The sequence below is a fragment of the Monodon monoceros genome, unplaced genomic scaffold, assembly GCF_005190385.1.
Source record: "Monodon monoceros isolate NGI ecotype Baffin Bay Population unplaced genomic scaffold, NGI_Narwhal_1 Super_Scaffold_21, whole genome shotgun sequence".
NCBI lineage: Eukaryota > Metazoa > Chordata > Mammalia > Artiodactyla > Monodontidae > Monodon > Monodon monoceros.
Window position 1 is genome coordinate 148,858,702 of NW_021703778.1, and position 19,211 is coordinate 148,877,912.

Here is a 19,211-nt window from a genome sequence, read left to right on the forward strand (position 1 = left end):
CTTGCAGGGCGTGGGCTGTGGTCCTTCCCCAGGCCCTGTCTGCAGCCTCTGGCTCTTCCGCCCTCCATCACAGCCGTCTATGGCAAGGGGTCCACGGGGGGCACAGAGATTAACAGAGGTGTAGCTTCCCTGGCTGCAGCTTCCCACGGCCTGCTGACCTCAGGGACACAGGCTGGGGAAACTGACACTTGGCTTACCCAGCAAGGAGGCGGCCTGATGTGAGTAGAAAACCTACTCCAGGTGGTTCTGGGCCACCTGAAGGCCCAGACTCCAGGAGTCCTGTGTGAGCACAGGCTTCTTTCTCCATTGACCTTCCCCACCTAGGTCACAAGGACACTAATGATCACCTATGTCCCCACGGACATCCAAGACCCGGAGATCATCATTAAGCATTTTCAGTAAGTGGGTCGGGTGGGCTGAGGCATGGACTGCATCCTCCTGGTAACCCTGCCTGGGTCCTCATGTGGGTAGTGATGCACAGGATGGTGGAGTGGGGCTGTGGTTCACCCTAGATTCAGCTCAGGATCAACCTTTAAGAATGGGGAGGCCCTGGTTGGGGCCAGAGCAGGGTTTCTGAAGTCAGGGAATTTCTGCGTGGCATGGGTGTGATGGGGGATGCCTTTCCCTTGTACCTCCAACTGTGGAGCCCAGGGAGCTGCCAGACGGCAGTTATCTAGAGCGGGTCATCTTGAGGCAACTTTTGTGACCGAAGTTCCTAGCCACAGGAGCCAGTTATCTCTCCATGAGCAGCAGTTTCCAGCTCTGCTCCCTGGCCCTGTTCTGTGTCACCTGGGGAAGATGCGGCAACTCTCAGATTTACAGGGATCAACCCTGACATCCAGGCTTAGGAGCAAGGGGTGGATTCTACCATCCAAGCACCAGGAACCATGGGTATAGCTGAGCCCCCTAGCCCTGTAGGCTGTAGATCTGGGTAGGGGGTGGGGGGTGGGGAGGGGGGAGGTCCCCAGCCCTACAGAATGGCTCAACCTCCATGTTTGTGGCTTCAGTGAGGCCTATCCAGGGTGTGTCGTGACCAGAGTCCACTTCTGCTACGACGTCAGGACCCTGATTGACTTGGACGATCAGAGGTGAGGCTGTAGCGGGACCTGTCTGAATCTGGGGTGGGGAGAGAAGGAGAGGTTGTGGCTCTGCTGGCACCCTGACCACAAGATCCTTCTCCTGTTGCCCATTGGCTGACAGGCGCCATGCAATGCGGGGCCGGCTCTATTATACTGCCAAGGCCAAGAAGAAGGGGAAGGTGATGATCAGGATCCACCCCTGCTCCCGGCTGTGCTTCTGCAAGTGCTGGGTTTGCTTTAAAGAGGTAACTGGCAAGGGCGTCGGGGGACACAGCAGAGGGGCTAGGGCACCAGGTCTCCAGGCTTTGTCCAGGGCTCTGGGCAGCGCCCCTTGCCCATACCCTGGGGCCACAGGCCTCATTCGGGTCTGCTCTGTGCTGCGGCACCTGGCTCCCGCTTTCCTTTCCACCCGTCCTATCTCGCTGTTGAGAGGAGTCTTCCTTGGGGCCCCCTCCAGAGCGATCCAGGGACGCTTGTTCTTGCCCCCTCCTGGGCTCGGATGGGAGGACCAGCGAGGACACAGCAGGCTGCTATAGGCTCCCAGGCCTCAGGCTTTCAGAGAGCTAGGACAGGAATATTTGAAAGCAGTGGATTCAGTCTTATCGCCCAACCACCGTGGCTAGAAGGAGGTCTTGGCAGGACTGAACTCCAGCGAGTCCAGAGAAAGAATCATCCCCTTTCCTGAAAATGCTACAGACACATTCTATCACTCCTCTGGAGGCTACTCGGAGTCCAAAGGCACCCCCTTAACCCCCAGTGATGCCTCGCTTTCGCTAGATCTAAGAGCAGGGAGCTGATCTCAGAGTCATAGCCTCTTCCTCTTCTAGAGCTGGGATCTTGGAGCCCACCTGGGGTCCTGAGCTTTTTGCCAGGCTTCCAAGGGAGCCGGGGATGGAACCAAGACCTCGGGCCTGCCGCCTGAGTGGAGAGAGGCCTCACATCCAGGCGTGAGGCCTGGAGCTCTGGCTGCTGCAGCTCTGAGGCCACATCTCACCCCAGGTAGACGCAGAGCAGCATTATAGTGAGCTGGAGGAGCAGCTGACTGATGAGTTCAACGCTGAGCTCAACCGCGTTCGGCTGAAGCGTCTGGACCTGATCTTTGTCACCTTCCAGGACTCCAGGATGACAAAGCAGTGAGTGCCAGGGCCAGCTGCTTGCTGCGCCCAGCCCAGCCCTGACAGTGGGCCTCTGCTTCTCTGAAACCATCCTCTTTCACCCCCATTCCAGCCAAGGGGAGGAGGAGAGAGAGCCTCCCTCCGGTTTGCCATATTCTGCCCTTCCCTCGACCCCTCCATGCTCCTCATGGGCATGGCAGCCGCCATCTTGCTTTCTAGAGCATGGCCACATCCGTCTTCCCCCAGCTGCCAGGCTCAGCTTGTCTCCAGAGATGCCCAGGCCCTGGGCTCTTCACTCCCATATGTTCTTGCTTCAGCACAGAAGTGGTCAGAGTAGCTATTGACCTCTTGGTTCCTCTTCCAGGCCTTGACAAGAATGGCACCCAGTTCTCCCTCATTGCACATCACCCCTCCCCTCACCACGAGTGACAGAGGCAGGGTAGAGAAGCCCTGCTTGCCATTTCTCCTCTCCTGCTGCAAGCCTCCCCTGATTCATAGCCCTACTGCCTCCTCTCTCCTCCACGCCAGCCTCTGGCAGCCCCACCTTGATTTGGAGTGGATGAGGGCCACTCTGGAATGTTCTGGAAGGAATCTTAGGACTGGGTCAAATAGATGGGAGCCTCAGAATCAGTCTTTTGAGGATTATGGGGCCCTCCTCTCCCCGAGGGAGCCTGATCACTCACAACATTTGTCCTCACCCACCCCAACCCTACCAAGGAACAGTGGCACAGGCTAGAGTTTAGTCGCAAAAAATTGTGTACAATTTTGCAAGTCACTTACACCCTCTAATTTCTTACCTATCAAATTTGATTACTTATATCTTCCCTGTCCTCCTCCCAGAGGGTTAAGAAGGGATATGTATTCTAGTTAGTGTATGTGTTATATAAAACAATACACCTACATAAGACAATAACTTTCTGAGAACACTCTCTGTAGAGAGGATCTAAGGTTTAATTACAGCAGATGTGTGAATTAGAAAACCAAAGATGAGGCTCCGGTGCCAGCACCCACCCCTCTTTGGTTGTGTCTTCAGTAATCTGTGCAATTAAGACGATGTTAATCACCAATTAGCACAGCGTCATGCACTGTGTAGAACTCAATAGTCGGTAGCTACGGATACTAAGATGGGGCTGAAATGAATACCTCTCCTGTCAACCTCACAGAAAGAGCGCGTCTTTGTGCTGTCACTACTGTTAAGGGGAAAAGACATGAACTGAGAACCGTGTGGCCCCCTTTTTTCCTGGACAGTCCCTCCCTCTAATGCCCCTTTCGTTCAGTGACTAGGCCTTGGGGACTGCCCACTTACAAGGTCGAGAGAGACATATCCAAGTCTCCAAGACTTCCCAGGAAGTGGATGAGCCTCTACCTGTGGGATGGCCACAGCGGCCCCGGGCCCCTGGCATGAGCCCGCCCCCTCCGCGGGCCATCGTCCTCACCCCCGGACCTCTGTCTGCTCCCGCATCTCCGCAGCATCCTGGAGGATTACAAGTTCATCCAGTGCGGTGTGTCGGCCCAACAGTCCTCGGTGACCACCGTCGTCAAATCCGACCGCTGGAGGGTTGTCCTTGCCCCACACCCCAAAGACATTATTTGGTAAGCCCTCTCTGTCCCTCCCCTCTCCTTTGAGCTCCTCTGGGACTGAAGAAGGCCGTAGGACGGGGAAGGGAATCAGGGCCTGTCCTTCTGCTTCACTGCCCACACACGGCCCCCACTGGGCTGTTTCTCTCGTGGGCATCACAGCCTCCTCCCACGCCCAAGCCCGCCCCACCACAAGCATGGAAGGCACCCAGCCTTTGGGGAAAGAGTTTTTTCCTGCAGAAAGAATTCGGATCGTTTTTTTGGCTTGCCTATGGGATATATTCAGAGGCTTTACAAGTGGTGTGACTGAGGGGAAGACCCAGGGTTGTCTCATGCAGGTGTGGGTGGGCCCACGGGCTTGAATTAGACCAGGGCAGCCCGGTCCACAGCTGGCACACAGGAAACAGCACGGGCTGTGTCTGAGGGCTGAGACCTGGGGTCCTAAGTGCGTCTCCCTCCTCCGTCCTGCCCAGGAAACACCTGTCTGTCCGCCGCTTCCATTGGTGGGCCCGCTTCATCGCAATCAACACCTTCCTCTTCTTCCTCTTCTTCTTCCTCACCACGCCTGCCATTATCATCAACACCATCGACATGTACAACGTCACCCGCCCCATCGAGAAGCTGAAGGTGCCTCCTCTGCTCAGGCCAGGCGCGGGGGCCCCAGGGAGATGAAGGAAGAACTCAGGCGAGGAGGGGGTGGGAGGCCCACTGGGACGTGACTCCGATGCCCGCACACTTGTGGCAGTGGCAGCGGTGTAAATGGTGGCACAGCGCTTCCTGTGCTCTAAAGGGCATGAATGTGGGTCGTTGCCCATCTTAGGGACCGGGGCTGAAGAGTGGGGGAGCCCCAGGCAAGTTCTGGGATGAGTTTGGGGGGTGGGCTTGGAGGGCTGCTTTACATTGGGCCAAGCTAGGCTAGAGGTACAAAAGGGGCAGCAGAAGGTGTGGCGAGCGTGACAGCTCTGTTCTCCCCACGTTCTCTAGAGCTGGGCTCCCTGCTCTGAAGACAGGGTTGAGGGCGGGGCAGGCAGAGGTTAGGTCCAAGGCAGCCCTTCTAGAGGAGAAGGCCCTCCAGCTCTGTCTCCACTTCCCGCACTTCCAGACACACCCACACCTGGCTGGGCGTGTGCGCGGCTCACAGGAGTCATCCCTGGAGGGAAGGGCTGCTTCATATGGACAGAGGTGTTCCGAGGAACTGGACTGGCTCGTTTCCAAGTTCTATAGCCTCAAGGCTGTCGTAGTGATCCCAGAAGGCCCCTCCTTTCCTGTTATCCCTGTGCCTGTTCCAGCAAAACACACGCACCCACGCGTGCACGCACGTGCACGCAGCCAAGCCAAGCACTTCTGCTGCTGCTGCCTACCTTTGCCTCCTTTGTCAGCTTCACAATAGGCGCCAGGCAAGGGCACCACAGCTCTCCCTGGGAATTCTTGCTCCGTACCCTCCCCCTCTTCGCCACTTCTCACACAACATCACAACAAAAGCAGCGTCTCCGGGGGGCTTCCCTGGTGGCGCAGTGGCTGGGAGTCCGCCTGCCGATGCAGGGGACATGGGTTCATGCCCCGGTCCGGGAGGATCCCACATGCCGCGGAGCGGCTGGGCCCATGAGCCATGGCCGCTGAGCCTGCGCGTCTGGAGCCTGAGCTCTGCAACGGGAGGGGCCACAGCAGTGAGAGACCCGCATACCGCAAAAAAAAAAAAAAAAGCAGCGTCTCCTCCCTGAGGTCTGAGACATGAGTGACAGCAGCTGTCTGTGGTCTTAGGGCCAAGTCACTAGGGGCAGCCTAGGGCACCACTCCAGTGACCTCAGCGTTGAAGGCCTGCACTCCTTGGGGATGTCACTTGACCTTGGGGTGTCAGCCTCCGGCCGCCCCAGCGGCACAGACCCCTGACCAGGAAGGCGGGTCAGAAAGGCCAGGCGCACTGTGCAGCCTCGGGGACACCAGGCCTGCTCTGGGACTGAGCTGGAGAAGAGGCCAGGGATGTGGGAGGAGGCGAGGGAAGCCTGCAAGGAGAATGGAGCTTCTTGCATTGACGTCTCTCTGCCCTCCTCCGCTCCACCCCTACAGAGCCCCATCGTGACCCAGTTCTTCCCCTCCCTGTTGCTCTGGGCCTTTACGGTGATAATGCCTCTGATCGTCTACCTCTCCGCCTTCCTTGAAGCCCACTGGACCAGGTGAGCTGGGGGCCTCCCCTCCTAGCCCTGCTCTTGGCACCTGCTTCTTCCTCTGCCCCCCCAAACCCCACCAGCTTAGTACTCTGGCTTCCTGTCTGGCCTCAGGAATGGAATAGATATGGGGTGGCTTTGATGCCTGAAACCATCCCAAAACACTAATGATATTTTTTTCTTTGGAAAGAGGGGACGGGTTTGCCTCTGGGCCTCTGGGCTCAGGGATGCTGAGATAGGGCCACCCTACCAGGCATGTGGGGTCAAAACCCAGCCCTCCTCGGGCTGCTCCCTCAGCCTCCAGCCACGCGCTGAGGGTCTGGAGCTGCGGGCAGAGATAGGCAGTGCCAGGAATTCCAGGCAGAGGGCAGAGGATGAGAATGAGAGAGCAGGACCTGTTTAGAAAATGTCAGAAGAGCTCCTATGGCCATAGCAGAGGAGCCCCTGCACTCAATCTGACTGTAGACCCACGTAGCCTAAACAGTGCCCACATCTTAAACAATTAAGAGCTATTTCCTATTTATTAGCACTAATAGTTCTATGGTAGGAGCTAATTAGTTAGAAAGGATTTACCGTATGCTGGGGCAGGTGGACCTGCTTTGGCCTGAAGGCTGCGTGGGTCTCAAAAGTTATTTCCTGCACCAAAAGTTTCTATCATCGTATCAGGCAGTAAGCCAGGAGGTTTATCTTAACAGAAATCCTTACTGGTCTTTCCTCTGGCCAACAACATGTTGCTTATTGAAACTCTGCAAGAATTCTGAGTATCATTAGTAATGTCCCTTGAACAGAGATGTCAAGTATATGGTATGTGTGTGCCTTCCCTTCCTTTTCTTATGCCCAAGGCAGACATCACTAGTTGATCATGCTATTCTTTCCTGCTGCTCCCAGCCACAGCACAGCTCACAGTGCTCCGTGGAGATGGCACTGGTATGCACTGTGAAACCATTTTCTAGCCCAGGTGGCCGTCTCTCTCTCTCTTCATTCTGTAGTAAGGCGTTTGGTTCTTATCATGTCTCTCTTTGTTTCCTTCTAGATCAACTCAGAATCTGATCATAGTGCACAAGTGCTACATCTTTCTGGTGTTTATGGTGGTCATTCTGCCCTCTATGGGACTGACCAGGTACCTCACCTCCAATTCTCTCTCCTCTGTCAGCCAGGCTCACCCTAGAGTTGGAACCTCCTCTTTCAGACACTGTAGGCCCACCTCTGGTTGCTGCACATCCATTCCTCACATGACAGTCCAGTGCCTGTCCTGAGCTTAGCATGAGTCAGGTATCATGTGAACTCTAGGCTGTCAGCCATGAACTCTGCCCTCAAAGAGCTTATCCTCCAGCTGGGGAAACAAGCCGTACCTGTCAGCTAACTGACAGCCCAAGGTGGGAAGAACGTGCAGTAGAAATTCAGAAGAGGGAGAGAACACTGTGGGAGCAATGGCTGGCGAAGGTTTGCTAGAGGGGAGGCCTTGAGCTGAAAGGCCAAAGGGTTAGGGCCCATCATTAAGAAGAGAGGCAGTGTGGATTGGCCAGCTAGAATATTAAGATGCAAGAGTCTTTGGGGATTGGGCAAGGGAGGTTGAAAGGAAGGAGGCCAGCCTAAGAGGAACTGAACCCCAGGCCTTAGGTCATAGATTCATTAACTGAAGGGTCTGCTTTATTCTTGTTCTTTTTCTTGTGCTTTATTCTTTATTCTAGTTTGGACGTCTTTTTCCGCTGGCTCTTTGACATCTACTATCTGGAACAGGCATCCATCAGGTTCCAGTGAGTACTAGAGTGCATGTTTCAGGTGTACTCCCAATGTGCATTGGGGCTTCACACCAGGTGGATATGTGTATCCTTTATTTGCTCATACAGGTAGAGATGAATGCATGTTAACGCTCTCATTAGGCAGCCTCTTAACATTTCCTGTGCCATGGACCCCTTTGGGGGTAAAGCCCAGGGACTCCTTCTCTGAATGAAGTTTTTGAACTAATTGTAGATTCAAGGGAAATTGCCCCCAAAAATGTCCTATGTACCTTTTTTTTTTTTTTTTTTTTTTTTTTTTTGCGGTACGCGGGCCTCTCACTGCCGCGGCCTCTCCCATTGTGGAGCACAGGCTCCGGACACGCAGGCTCAGCGGCCATGGCTCACTGGCCCAGCCGCTCCGCGGCACGTGGGATCTTCCTGGACTGGGGCACGAACCCGTGTCCCCTGCATCGGCAGGCGGACTCTCAACCACTGCGCCACCAGGGAAGTCCCCTATGTACCTTTTATCCAGTTTCCCCCAATGGTAACATCTTGCATAACTATAGTACAATATCACAACCAGGAAATTGATGTTGAAACAATCCACAGAGCTTGTTCAGATTTTGCCAGTTTTACATGTACTCTGAGTAGATTTCTTTAAACGTACAAAATACCTGGGTTATAACAAAAACCAATTATGCTGAAACATAGTTATCAAAATATTTTAAAATTCAAATTTGTAATGCAATCTCTATTAACACATTTAATAATAGGCCGATGCATTCTAAAGGTAGGCAAGCAAAAGTTACATTTTATTGTTTTAAAGGCATCGGTGTGAAAGGTGATGTTACTTACCTAGAAGAAGAATGTTAAATTGGGCAGGGGAGTGGATTTTTGACAAGGCAACATGCATGTCGTGTTAGATATCCAGCCACTTTCTTTTTTGTTTTGTTTTGGTTTTAGGGTTCCAAATGTTGAAAGTCCCAATTTTCAAAGGGATATTATTGCAAATGACATGCAAGCTTTCATAGCTTGCTTTATAGGGCAAGGACCAGAATTCTCCAAGCTTTCTACAATTAAACTATAACTGTAATAAGTTGATTTTTTTCCAAGATGAGTGAGTTCATCTTTGGCTAGGTCATTATCTTCAATACAGTTTGTATATGAGAAAGAAAAGAATTGTGAGTTCATGACTCAACTCTGATGCCCTCAAGAAAGAATAGTTTTTGAAGGAGTTATGAAATATGTCCAGGGGCTTACAGATTTCTCTTTTCAAGGAAGGTGACAGAATTGTGTAGATGGAGACATTGGAAAGCAACAGAGATGCCTGGGTCACCAACGTGAGAACAGGCAGTGCGACCATCCATTCAGGTGGCTGAATGACTACTAGTTGAAGTCGGCCAGCTAGCTATGCCAAACACGCATGTGCAGACAGAAAAATCTCAATCATGTGAATTTAGCATGTCTAGTTTAGCGGCCTGACTAATAACTAGCATCATTTTGAAATGATGATGAGCACAAATTGTATCGTAAGAGCTCAGCAATAAGTACAACACGATACGAAAATACCTCATTTCAACTGGTGACAGACTCATGGCTATGGCTGACATCGCTGTGATTTGTTGCCCATGCTCTTAATGGAAGGAGGTGCTAAACTGGAGAAAGTAAAGACGTAATCTTTTCCCTATTCAAGGTCACAGACCCTCAAAATTCTACTTATGGACTCTCCAGGGTCTGTGGATCCAAGTCAAACAGTCCTTCTTTATTATTTGTTTTGAATTTTATTTTAATTTATTTTTTATACAGCAGGTTCTATTAGTTATCTATTTTATACATATTAGTGTATATATGTCAATCCCAATCTCCCAATTCATCCCACCACTACCACCCGCCCCCCGCTTCCCCCACTTGGTGTCTATACGTTTGTTCTCTACATCTGTGTCTCTATTTCTGCCTTGCAAACCGGTTCACCTGTACCATTTTTCTAGATTCCACATATATGTGTTAATATATGATTTTTTTTCTCTCTCTGACTTACTTCACTCTGTATGACAGTCTCTAGGTCCATCCACGTCACTACAAATGACCCAATTTCGTTCCTTTTCATGGCTGAGTAATGTTCCTTTGTATACATGTACCACATCTTCTTTATCCATTCGTCAAACAGCCCTTCTTTAGAGCAAGCCAGTGCATGTATCTCCTAACCCATCCACAAATGCCATAGACCACCCCCAGCCCTGCTCAGAAGGGCCCTTGTTAACTTAAACTGGTCTGAGAACACATGTATACAGTCAGCCCTCCATATCCACATCTTCGGATTTGACCTACTGCAGATCAAAAATATTCAGGAAAAGAATTCCAGAAAGTTCCCAAAAGCAAAACTTGAATTTGCTGTGTGCAGGCCGCTACTTGCACAGCATGTACGTTGTATCTACAGCTGTTTGCATTGTGTTAGGCATCATAGATGATCTAGAGATGATTTAGAGTATACAGGAGGATGTGCCTAGGTTATATGCAAATATTATGCCAGCTCATATAAGGGACTTGAGCATCCCTGGATTTGGTATCCGCAGGGGCTCCTAGAACCAATCCCTCACAGATACCGAGGGATGACTGTATTTGAAAGCTATTCTCCTCATCTCTACCTCCACCCCATCCCCACTTCCTCAATTCGTTTCCTCTCTCTCCTCCTTCCTCCCAATACCTCTGCCCTTTCCCTCTTCCCCGGCTTCTGTGGCTGTCTTCCACCCAGGTGTGTGTTCCTGCCAGACAATGGCGCCTTCTTTGTCAACTACGTGATCACGTCAGCTTTGATTGGCACAGGCATGGAGCTGTTGCGCCTGGGGTCACTCTTTCTGTACACCACCCGCCTCTTCTTCTCTAGGTCGGAGCCAGAGAGAGTTCACATCAGAATGGTGAGGGCCAGGCCCTTCCCTGAGCACAGCCCTCAGAGTTTCCCTTGGGCGGGTGTCAGGAAGGGGGCCTGTTAGAAGCACGGAGGGACCGGAGGTGGGAGGCATGGTGAGGTGGGGCGAGGTGCTTCTCGGACACCAGGGTTGGAAGGGAGGTTGCCATCCCAGACAAGGAGCACAGAAGCAGCCAAGCCAAGTGGACCAGGCCACCTGAGGAGGACCCCTGCCTTCTGCCCCAGAACCAGGCCATGGACTTCCAGTATGGGCGCGAGTACGCGTGGACGTTGAACGTCTTCAGCGTGGTGATGGCGTACAGCATCACCTGCCCCATCATTGTTCCTTTTGGTGAGTCATCCCTGAAGCTCCCTGGGGACTGCACACCCTCGCACCGGGAGCCCCCCAGCATCCAGCTCCCTCCTAGATCAGGAGGGACAGCCTGTCGGAAGGGTGGGAGGGACCAGCTCAGAGCCAAGCCGGTCAGGGGTTGGGTGGCTGTTTACATAGGATGTTTGTTGACAGAATAGGTTCTAGGGGCTCAAGGGAAGCTGCTGGTCCCAGAGGTCAGCGCCATGGAGCTCCCACAGCCTGTTCTTGGCCCTTGCCACTCTGACAGACCGGACTCTAGCGTCTCAGGCCTGGGTGGGGAGCCTTGGGACGGCCGCTGAGTGTGCGTCCATCTCCCGGCCCCCAGGGCTGCTCTACCTGTGCATGAAGCACGTCACGGACCGCTATAACATGTACTACTCCTACACACCCACCAAACTCAGCGAGCAGATCCACATGGCTGCCGTCCACCAGGCCGTCTTCGCGCCGCTCCTGGGTCTGCTCTGGATGCTCTTCTTCTCCATCCTGCGGTTAGGTAGGTACCCAGCCCGCCCCAGCATCCTGCCTCTGCCTGTTCCCCATGGCTCCGTCACCCCTCAACAACAACTCTGGAGGAGCAGAAAAAGCCTGGGAAGGGCAAGGTGTTACTCGTGGAACAGGGCAAAGCCCAGTGCCTTCTCTAGGCCTTGAGGGCTCGTGTTAGAGTCCCGGCGGACCTTGGAAGCTAAGCGGAGGACCAGCGTGGTCCAAATCATATACATTTTGGTTTACAACTTTCAGGGCAAAACCAAAGCAAAACAAACAAACAAAAAATTAAAAAAAAATCCTATTCCTTCATTCTAACTCAAGACTGGCAGGAAATAAAATATTAGCTATCAGGCTCCATCCGCAAGACGTTCCCTCTGGGATCCTAGAAGATGCCTGGTCTTATGTGTTGTCAAAAACCTAGAGGAGGATTCAGAGCCTGCCCCAGCAGCCAGCTTGGCTACACAAAGCTGCTGACCCTGCCCAGCTGAGCTCAGAGACACCCTCACAGAGAGAGGCCCCACAGGCCACAGACTGGAACCCCCCGGCTCTCTGCCCTCAGAGCCACCCGTGCCCTAGGCAGCAGTCTCTGCCAGCCCCTTCCCAGTCTCAGAGAAGGCTCATGCTGACCTCCCCGTCCTCCTTCTTCCCCCCACCCCACACTTGCCTTCCCTCAAGACACTTGACCTTAACCTTCTCAGTGGTGTGGAGAAGGGAAAGTCCATGATTTTTCACTGCCTGTCACAGGGGTGTCAGGCAACATTCAGCTCATGGTTACTTATATGCATTGTCCATTTGTTGTCACCCCCGAAGCCTTTCCTTCCCCAGCAGACTTCATTTTTTTAATAATGCTTTTTTTCTAAGTATAAAGAACTACATGTTTATATCAAAAATAGAGAAAATTGAAAGATCAAAATTTGAATGACCTACCAGCTCCCCTACAGCCTCATGTCTGTCGCTCCCACATCTTACTCTGTGCATACGTTTTGCGGGACAGGGCAAAGTGGAGGGAGTTTATTGGTTTACTCTTACTTTACAAAATTGTGATATCCACTTTATACTATTCAGACTTGTATCCTGAGTTTCTTCACTGAACATTATGTTCTGAGCAATTTCTTGCATTATCAAAGTACTGTTGAGTACATGCCTTTTAACGTCTGCATGAAATTCTGTCACTTTTAGTCAGTTCTCCATGGTTGGGATATTGACGTTGTTTATCATTTTTTGCTTTTATAAAAACACAACAATAAACATCGTTATGCAATAACTTCTGACTGTAAAGACTGATTTTCAATATTCATGTAGTTAGAAAACTGCTACCATAAAAAAGTTACCAAACATCCCCAAACAAAAATTCTGAATTGCTTTTCCAGGCCGTTAGCACGCGTAACCGAGCACACTCACTCCAGGAGGGCTTACAAGGGCCAGACAGAGAGAGACAAATATCATATGATGTCGCTTATATGTGGAATCTCAAAAAAAAATAAAAGATAACAAGTGAACTTCTCTACAAAACAGAAACAGACTCACAGACTTAGAGAATGCACTTACGGTTACCAGGGCGGAAGGCGGGGAGGGATAGGTTGGGAGTTTGGAATTGACGTGTACACACGGCTATATTTAAAACAGATAACCAACAAGGACCTACTGCGTAGCACAGGGAACGCTGCTCAACATCCTGTGATAACCTAAATGGGAAAAGAACTTGAAACAAGAATAGATACGTGTATATGTATAACTGAGTCACTTTGCTGTACACCTGAAACTAACACAGCATTGCTCATCAACTATGCTCCAGTATAAAGTTTAAAAAAATGCTTTGAAAAAGGGCTTTTACAAGAAAAGGTGTTGGTCTAAGACTGACTGTAGTTTGGGGCAGTGGCATAAATGAGTGACTCAGAGATACTTCCCAGGGACCGTGAGGTGGAAGGTAACTGACATCAAGGAGGACGTTTAATGGGCAGCTAAGTGGATATTTAAGTCAATTAATTTTTTTTCATGGAATCCACTAGATGCCAAATCCTAAACTGGCCAAATAGCGCGGAGGGTTGATGTCCCAGTGTCAGGCTCGTTGATCAAGTTGTTAAGGGGAGAACTGGGCAGGGACATCTCTGCCCCGGGCTCCAAACTCCTACAGGGGTGCTGAGCTGGGCCCCAGGCATCTGTCAGCCCGGGCGGCATCTCAGCCGGCACCCCTGCCCACAGCTCTGGTCCTCAAGCGCCACGCCCATGCCTTTCCTTCTCCTTGCAGGGCCGCTACACGCCATCACCTTCTTTTCCCTCTCCACCCTTATCGTTTCCATGATACTGGCCTGCGTTGGCACTTTTCTGGGGAAGCTTCGGAAAGCGTCTGACTATGAGGTGAGTCGCCAGCCTGACTTTCCTCCGCAGGTTCTCCCAGTCCCAGGGCACACAGCTCCTGGACGCCCACCCGAAGCAGCACGATGACGAGAGGCTCTTGCCTTCCTCTCTGATGACGGGATGTGCAGACTCAGTGGCCGGGTGTACGTGCTGCATGTGTCCTTGCGCTGGCCCCGGAATCACGTCTCCCGGGGCAGGGAAATCCAGAAGACAGCTGTCCTCTCCTCTTCTCCCCTCTTTCATCTCCTCCGAACCACAGGCTGCTGGCCCATCCCTCCTACGATGTGAGCCTATTCAGCCACTGAGCCGCGAGGGCCATTCCAAGGCACGGAGGCTTGAGAGAGAGGATGGAGTGAAGGAGTAAAAGAGGGGGTGGTAAAGGAGGATAACCTGGGGAAAGGAGTCAGTCATCTCACTTTTAAGAATCTCAGGATTTTGAACTTGTCTGGAAGGGAGGCCTGGCTCTCTGGGCCCCATGACTCTTTCGGCTCTTTGCCAGTGGGGCCGAGCCAATTATTAGAGAAGGGATCTAATCCATGCCAACAGGACTGTGTGCTCTAGATCAGCACTCCCTAAAGTGGAGTGACCGTAGAGGTGTACGGGAATGATTTCCAGTGGACTAAAACATTTTACATTTTTCATGGTCACACATTTATTTTTCTACTTAACCTTGCTTACGGCAACTGACACAGGATTTCTGTTCATAAGAGTGAATTGTTTCCTTTTCAAATGAATTTAAATAAGAAAGAAAGTTGATTTAAAGTACTAGCATCCTGCTGAGTCAGAGGAGGGAGCCTCTGAGAAGAGGATCTTCTTGCTTCCAGTGGTTCCGTATCTGTGGCCCTGGGCACAGGTGCCTGCTGCCCTTTCTACCTGGACCCTCCTCCATCCCCTGGCCCGAGTCCACGCTAGTGAAGGACCAGAGCGAACGACGCCTCTGGCTCTGTCTTCCCAATACAACGGGATCTGGGATCTGGTTACTCAAGGGTCCATTGTAGAGACAGAAGGTGACAGGGGACCTAACCCTTCATCTCATTACAGAGATAGAGGGGAAATTCTGGCAGGAGAAAAGGTATTATGGAAGTCAAGGCTTCTCCCAGAGTCAAAGCAGTCTCATCTTTGAACCGCAGCCTCCACTCTGCTTACTCTCTCCCACTGTGGTCCTTGCGAATGGAATATTTCAGAAGGGTCTCCTCAGCTTCCCAGTCTACTCTCTGTCCCCCTGGGCTTCAGCCCTGCCAGCTGGACTGCGGGTCTGGAAAAATAGAAGATGAGTTGAGTGTAAGGGGAGCAGCAGGCCCCTTAAGCCTGAGTTTAAGGTCCAGGCTTCTCTGGACGTGGGGAGGGTGGGGGCACCCCGTGACCCTCCTCGTCTCTTCCGCCGCTGCAGCCTGAGGAGGAGATGGAGACCGTGTTTGACCTGGAGCCCAGCAGCACCTCCTCCACACCAACTTCCCTTGTGAGTCAGTGCCTTCGCCCTGGGACGTGTCGGGAGGCGGGTGCTTGCAGGGGTGGGCTACTCCAGCAGCATTGCGGGGATACCAGCAGTTAGTGGCCACCCTGGGTACTGGGGAGGAGCCGGGCGTCCCTGGACCCCCTCCTCTGATGCAGCAGGACTTGGCCCAGGTCAGATTGCTGCCGTGGCCCTGGCTGAAGAGCCTTCAGAAAGATAGAAGATCCTGGATTTACTCCAGGACATTCTCTAGAAGGAGCTCAGAGAGGACAAGAACAGTCAGGGCGAACCCAGCCACAGGGAGCTCGGGCGTGTAGACGCAGGGCCGTGCTGGGGCTCAGCCTCAGGACCAAAGGCTGCCTCCAAGGGCACAGGGGCCAGGCAGAGTGGCGCAGATAGAGCCGCAGCGAGCTCTTGGAAGTCTGCACCGCATGGTAAGGCAGGGGCCGCGCCGGATGAGTGAGTCCGTCAGCTTGTGAAGAGACGAGGCCGGACTCAGAGTGCAGGGGGTCCAGCAGGCTGGGCGTTGGCTCCCACACTGTGGCTCAGCCTGGAGGGGCGTGAGCGCTCTCCCGCAGCCCGGCCACAAGTGTGGCTGCAGGGCCACTGATGCATGCACTGAGCAGGGTACCGGGTCAGCCCGTGCCCCGATGCCAGGGTGCCTTGGGGAGCACTGAAGAAGGGTACCAGCCAGCCTGGGCACTCAGGGAAGGCTTCCCGGAGGAGGGAACATCTAATCCGACCCCAGGAATGGGAGAGTAGGGGTTACCAGGTGGAAGAGTGTGTGGGGGAAGAGCATTCAAGGAAGAGGATCAGCCTGTGCAAAGACCCCAAAGAGAGAATCTGGAGCACCGGGGAACCTAAGACAGTTTGGGGCCTGGTGCAAACGCAGAGTGGGCGGCAGGGACCGGTGCGAGGGGAGGCCCTTTACTCACGGCAGCGTTGGGTGAAAGCTCACAGACGCAACAGTGGGCGGATGTGCCCACGCCAGGTGCATAGAACTACAGGTCTGCCTCACTCTGAAACGAACCCTACAGATAGGGCCCGATGAGCTCTGGGAGGTGGCAGGCAAGAAGGAGCTCCAGTACCAGAGAGACAACAAAGGTTTCGAAGCAGGAAAGTCTCTCTTCACATAGCATCTCCCCTGGGGCCCTTCCAAGATGACCCCTCTGGAATATTGTAAGCAATCGGTTATTGGAACCTTACAAACTGGACGCTTCACCATTCTCGCTCTTGATCTTTATGACAGACCTGCACAGTAGGGGGTTTTATCCTCATTTTACAGATGGGGAAACTGAGACTCACAAAGGTGAATTAATTTAGACCCTAGAGTACTACTATGCAAGGAAGCGGCGGAACAAGGTTTGAACCAGGTCTGTCAGACTCTAGAGTTTGAGCTTTAAAAAAAAAAATTACGGGAATTGATTTTTTTAAATCTTTCATTATTATAACAGAGGGGTCTGAGCGTTGTAGATAATTATGGGGAAAAAAACAGAGAAGCAAAAATAAGAAAATTAAAAGTCCATGTTTCTACCACCTAGAGATGACCACTGATACCTTAATGTATATTTTTTCAGATATATAGATATTTTTTTAATGACATAATACTGTACACTATTTTATAACCTGCATTTTAAGTTAACAATCTCTGTCTTTCTACATATATGCATTTTTACCTCTTCAAATACCCAGTCCATATTCAACTTGCCCTACATGTTCCAGAAATATCTTTTACAGCTTGTCCAGACCAAGATCCAATCCAGTCTCTGTGCTAGATTAACCTGGCACCTGTGCATGTCCCTTTTATTTTAGCACCGTCTCTGTTTTATGACTTGTTGGAGAGACCAAGCCAGGAGTCCTGCAGAATGTCCCAACTTCTGGCTTTTTCTGGCTGTTTCTTCATGGTATCTTACAGGAGGTTACACTATCTCCTGTATTTCCTGAAAACTAGAAGTTAGATCCACAGGCTTGAGAGATTCAAGTTTGACACTAGGGGCTAGATAGAACACATTACAGGCAGTGCTGTGAGTCACACCAGGCAATATATAATATCCCATTTATTGCCATTAATGATGCTGAAGTGACTCCCTGATTCAGGGATGACTGCTGGCTTCTTCCATTGTTCAGTTACCATTTTTCCCCTAGGACCCAAAAGTCATCTACGGGGTTTATTTTGGCCTTATGAAAATACCTCAGTTCTTCTGTAGAAAGAGTGTTCTCTCATCAACTAGGGCTGTTTAGTTTCACTGAAATAAATTCCCACAGGAAAGGTTTAATTCTACCCAATAATTACCTATTTTCAAAATAAGGAGTTGGTTTAAAAGTCCCTTCAAAGGGTGACAAACAGCGACCCTAGTACTTCTTGTATTTTTCTAGTCTGCTGCCATCCCAGGCATTCCTGGGCCCATGCCTGGATTTCACAGGTCACATGACCAAGACCTCAGCTAGCAGCCTCAGTTTCAAATCCTGGCCAACCAATGACACAGCCCGAGGGAGTTGGATGTACCTCTGAAGCTGTGTTAGAAAATGCGCTAGCTCAGGAATGGGGGGGTCCCTCCAGACCCCAGTGTAAGGGAGACTCATGTCATCACCCCCTGGGTTCAGCCTGACCTGAAACCAAGAATGAATGGCACGTGTGCTGAACGAAGAGTAGACTAGGAGACGCACACTAACCAGCCCAGGGAGCACGTAGATGCTCGATAAATGATCGAGAGCAGCTGGGCAGGCGGGATGGCCAGGACTTGGGCTGCGGGGGAAGAAGGAAGGAGCCACGGCTTAGAGGGGCAGAGGCTCTGCGTGTAAAGCGTGAGGGGGAAGCGTGTGCCCAGGGCCTTGCCCCAGATGTGACCTCACCCCATCTCCCCTCTCTGTCCCGAGCAGCTGTATGTGGCCACCGTGCTGCAAGAGCCGGAGATGAACCTGACCCCAGCCTCCTCCCCAGCCCGGCACACCTACGGCACCATGAACGGACAGCCGGAAGAGGGAGAAGAGGAGAGTGGTGTGAGGGGCTTTGCAAGGGAGCTGGACTCGGCCCAGTTCCAGGAAGGGCTGGAACTGGAGGGCCAGAGCCAGTACCACTGACCAGGACCCAAGGCCTCCACCTGGCGACGCCAGCCGGGAGTGGCGGCCAGGGGAGAGCCCAGCAGGGGGAGGCAAGGAGGGTGGCCTGGACCGCCGCCCCACTACCTCCTGCAGACTTTGGGAAGGCCCCAACAGAGCCCCGGCTATCTGTCGGCCACATGGAGGCCCCGACCTGCTGACCAGCTAGAACGGGAGATGACAGGCAGTGTCGAGGGACCCCAGGATGGGATGGAGGATACCGGCGAGGACCATGTCTTGGGAGCAGGGGCTGGAGCCCTGAGCACAGAGACTGAAGGCTGGGGGACTTCCTGGGGTCATGGTGGAGAAGGTTCGCATCAGGGAAGAGGCAGGAGGAAGCCCACTGAAGACTCTCTGGGGTCTTCGCCACCCTTCCACCAGCTGCCCTGCCCAAGGAGCTTCTGCTGCTGTCCTACCCTAACCCTCACTCCCAGCCCACCCCTCTCCTGCAGTCTGAGGAAGCAAAGGTATGTATGCTGGGCCTCGCCAGCAAGGCACAGACGGCCACCTCCTCTGGGTTTCCCTGCACGGGGATCTGTAAAGAGAAAGTCTCTGCACCCACCCGCAGGAAGGGGCAGCTGAGACCATAGACTTAAAGGAGGCGACTGAGCCCCTTCCTATTCCTCTGCCCCTCATCAGATGTCCCCAGGAGAAGCAGGGTAGAGAGCCTTCTGCTTTCTATTCCTGCAGGAGTAGCTGGGATGTGGTCACGCAGGGCTCATTAAATGGGACCTGTGTGCATTTTGATGAAGGCTGCTGGTTACTGTAAGGTGGGCGGGGCAGAGGCAGAATTCATGGAAGGAGGTCTTCTCCCAAAAAGCTGAGTGATGAGAAACCCGATATACCTCCCCAAGCCCCGGGGCCTAATGAGAGGACCCC

The 19,211-nt window shown here is 52.4% G+C and overlaps 1 protein-coding gene across 1 annotated transcript in view; it reads left to right on the plus strand.

Moving 5' to 3' along the window:
• TMEM63C (transmembrane protein 63C) overlaps positions 1-18,314 on the plus strand; it is a 37,248-nt gene extending 18,934 nt beyond the window's left edge. Inside the window, exons 9-23 of the mRNA XM_029238643.1 lie at positions 325-398; positions 1,008-1,088; positions 1,201-1,324; positions 2,079-2,212; positions 3,665-3,787; positions 4,246-4,399; positions 5,840-5,946; positions 6,971-7,057; positions 7,629-7,694; positions 10,411-10,573; positions 10,810-10,915; positions 11,262-11,429; positions 13,671-13,780; positions 15,171-15,239; positions 18,114-18,314. Coding sequence (XP_029094476.1) covers positions 325-398; positions 1,008-1,088; positions 1,201-1,324; positions 2,079-2,212; positions 3,665-3,787; positions 4,246-4,399; positions 5,840-5,946; positions 6,971-7,057; positions 7,629-7,694; positions 10,411-10,573; positions 10,810-10,915; positions 11,262-11,429; positions 13,671-13,780; positions 15,171-15,239; positions 18,114-18,314 — 1,767 coding nt within the window. The remainder of the gene's footprint in view (positions 1-324; positions 399-1,007; positions 1,089-1,200; positions 1,325-2,078; positions 2,213-3,664; positions 3,788-4,245; positions 4,400-5,839; positions 5,947-6,970; positions 7,058-7,628; positions 7,695-10,410; positions 10,574-10,809; positions 10,916-11,261; positions 11,430-13,670; positions 13,781-15,170; positions 15,240-18,113) is intronic.
• Positions 18,315-19,211: the final 897 nt, after the last annotated feature.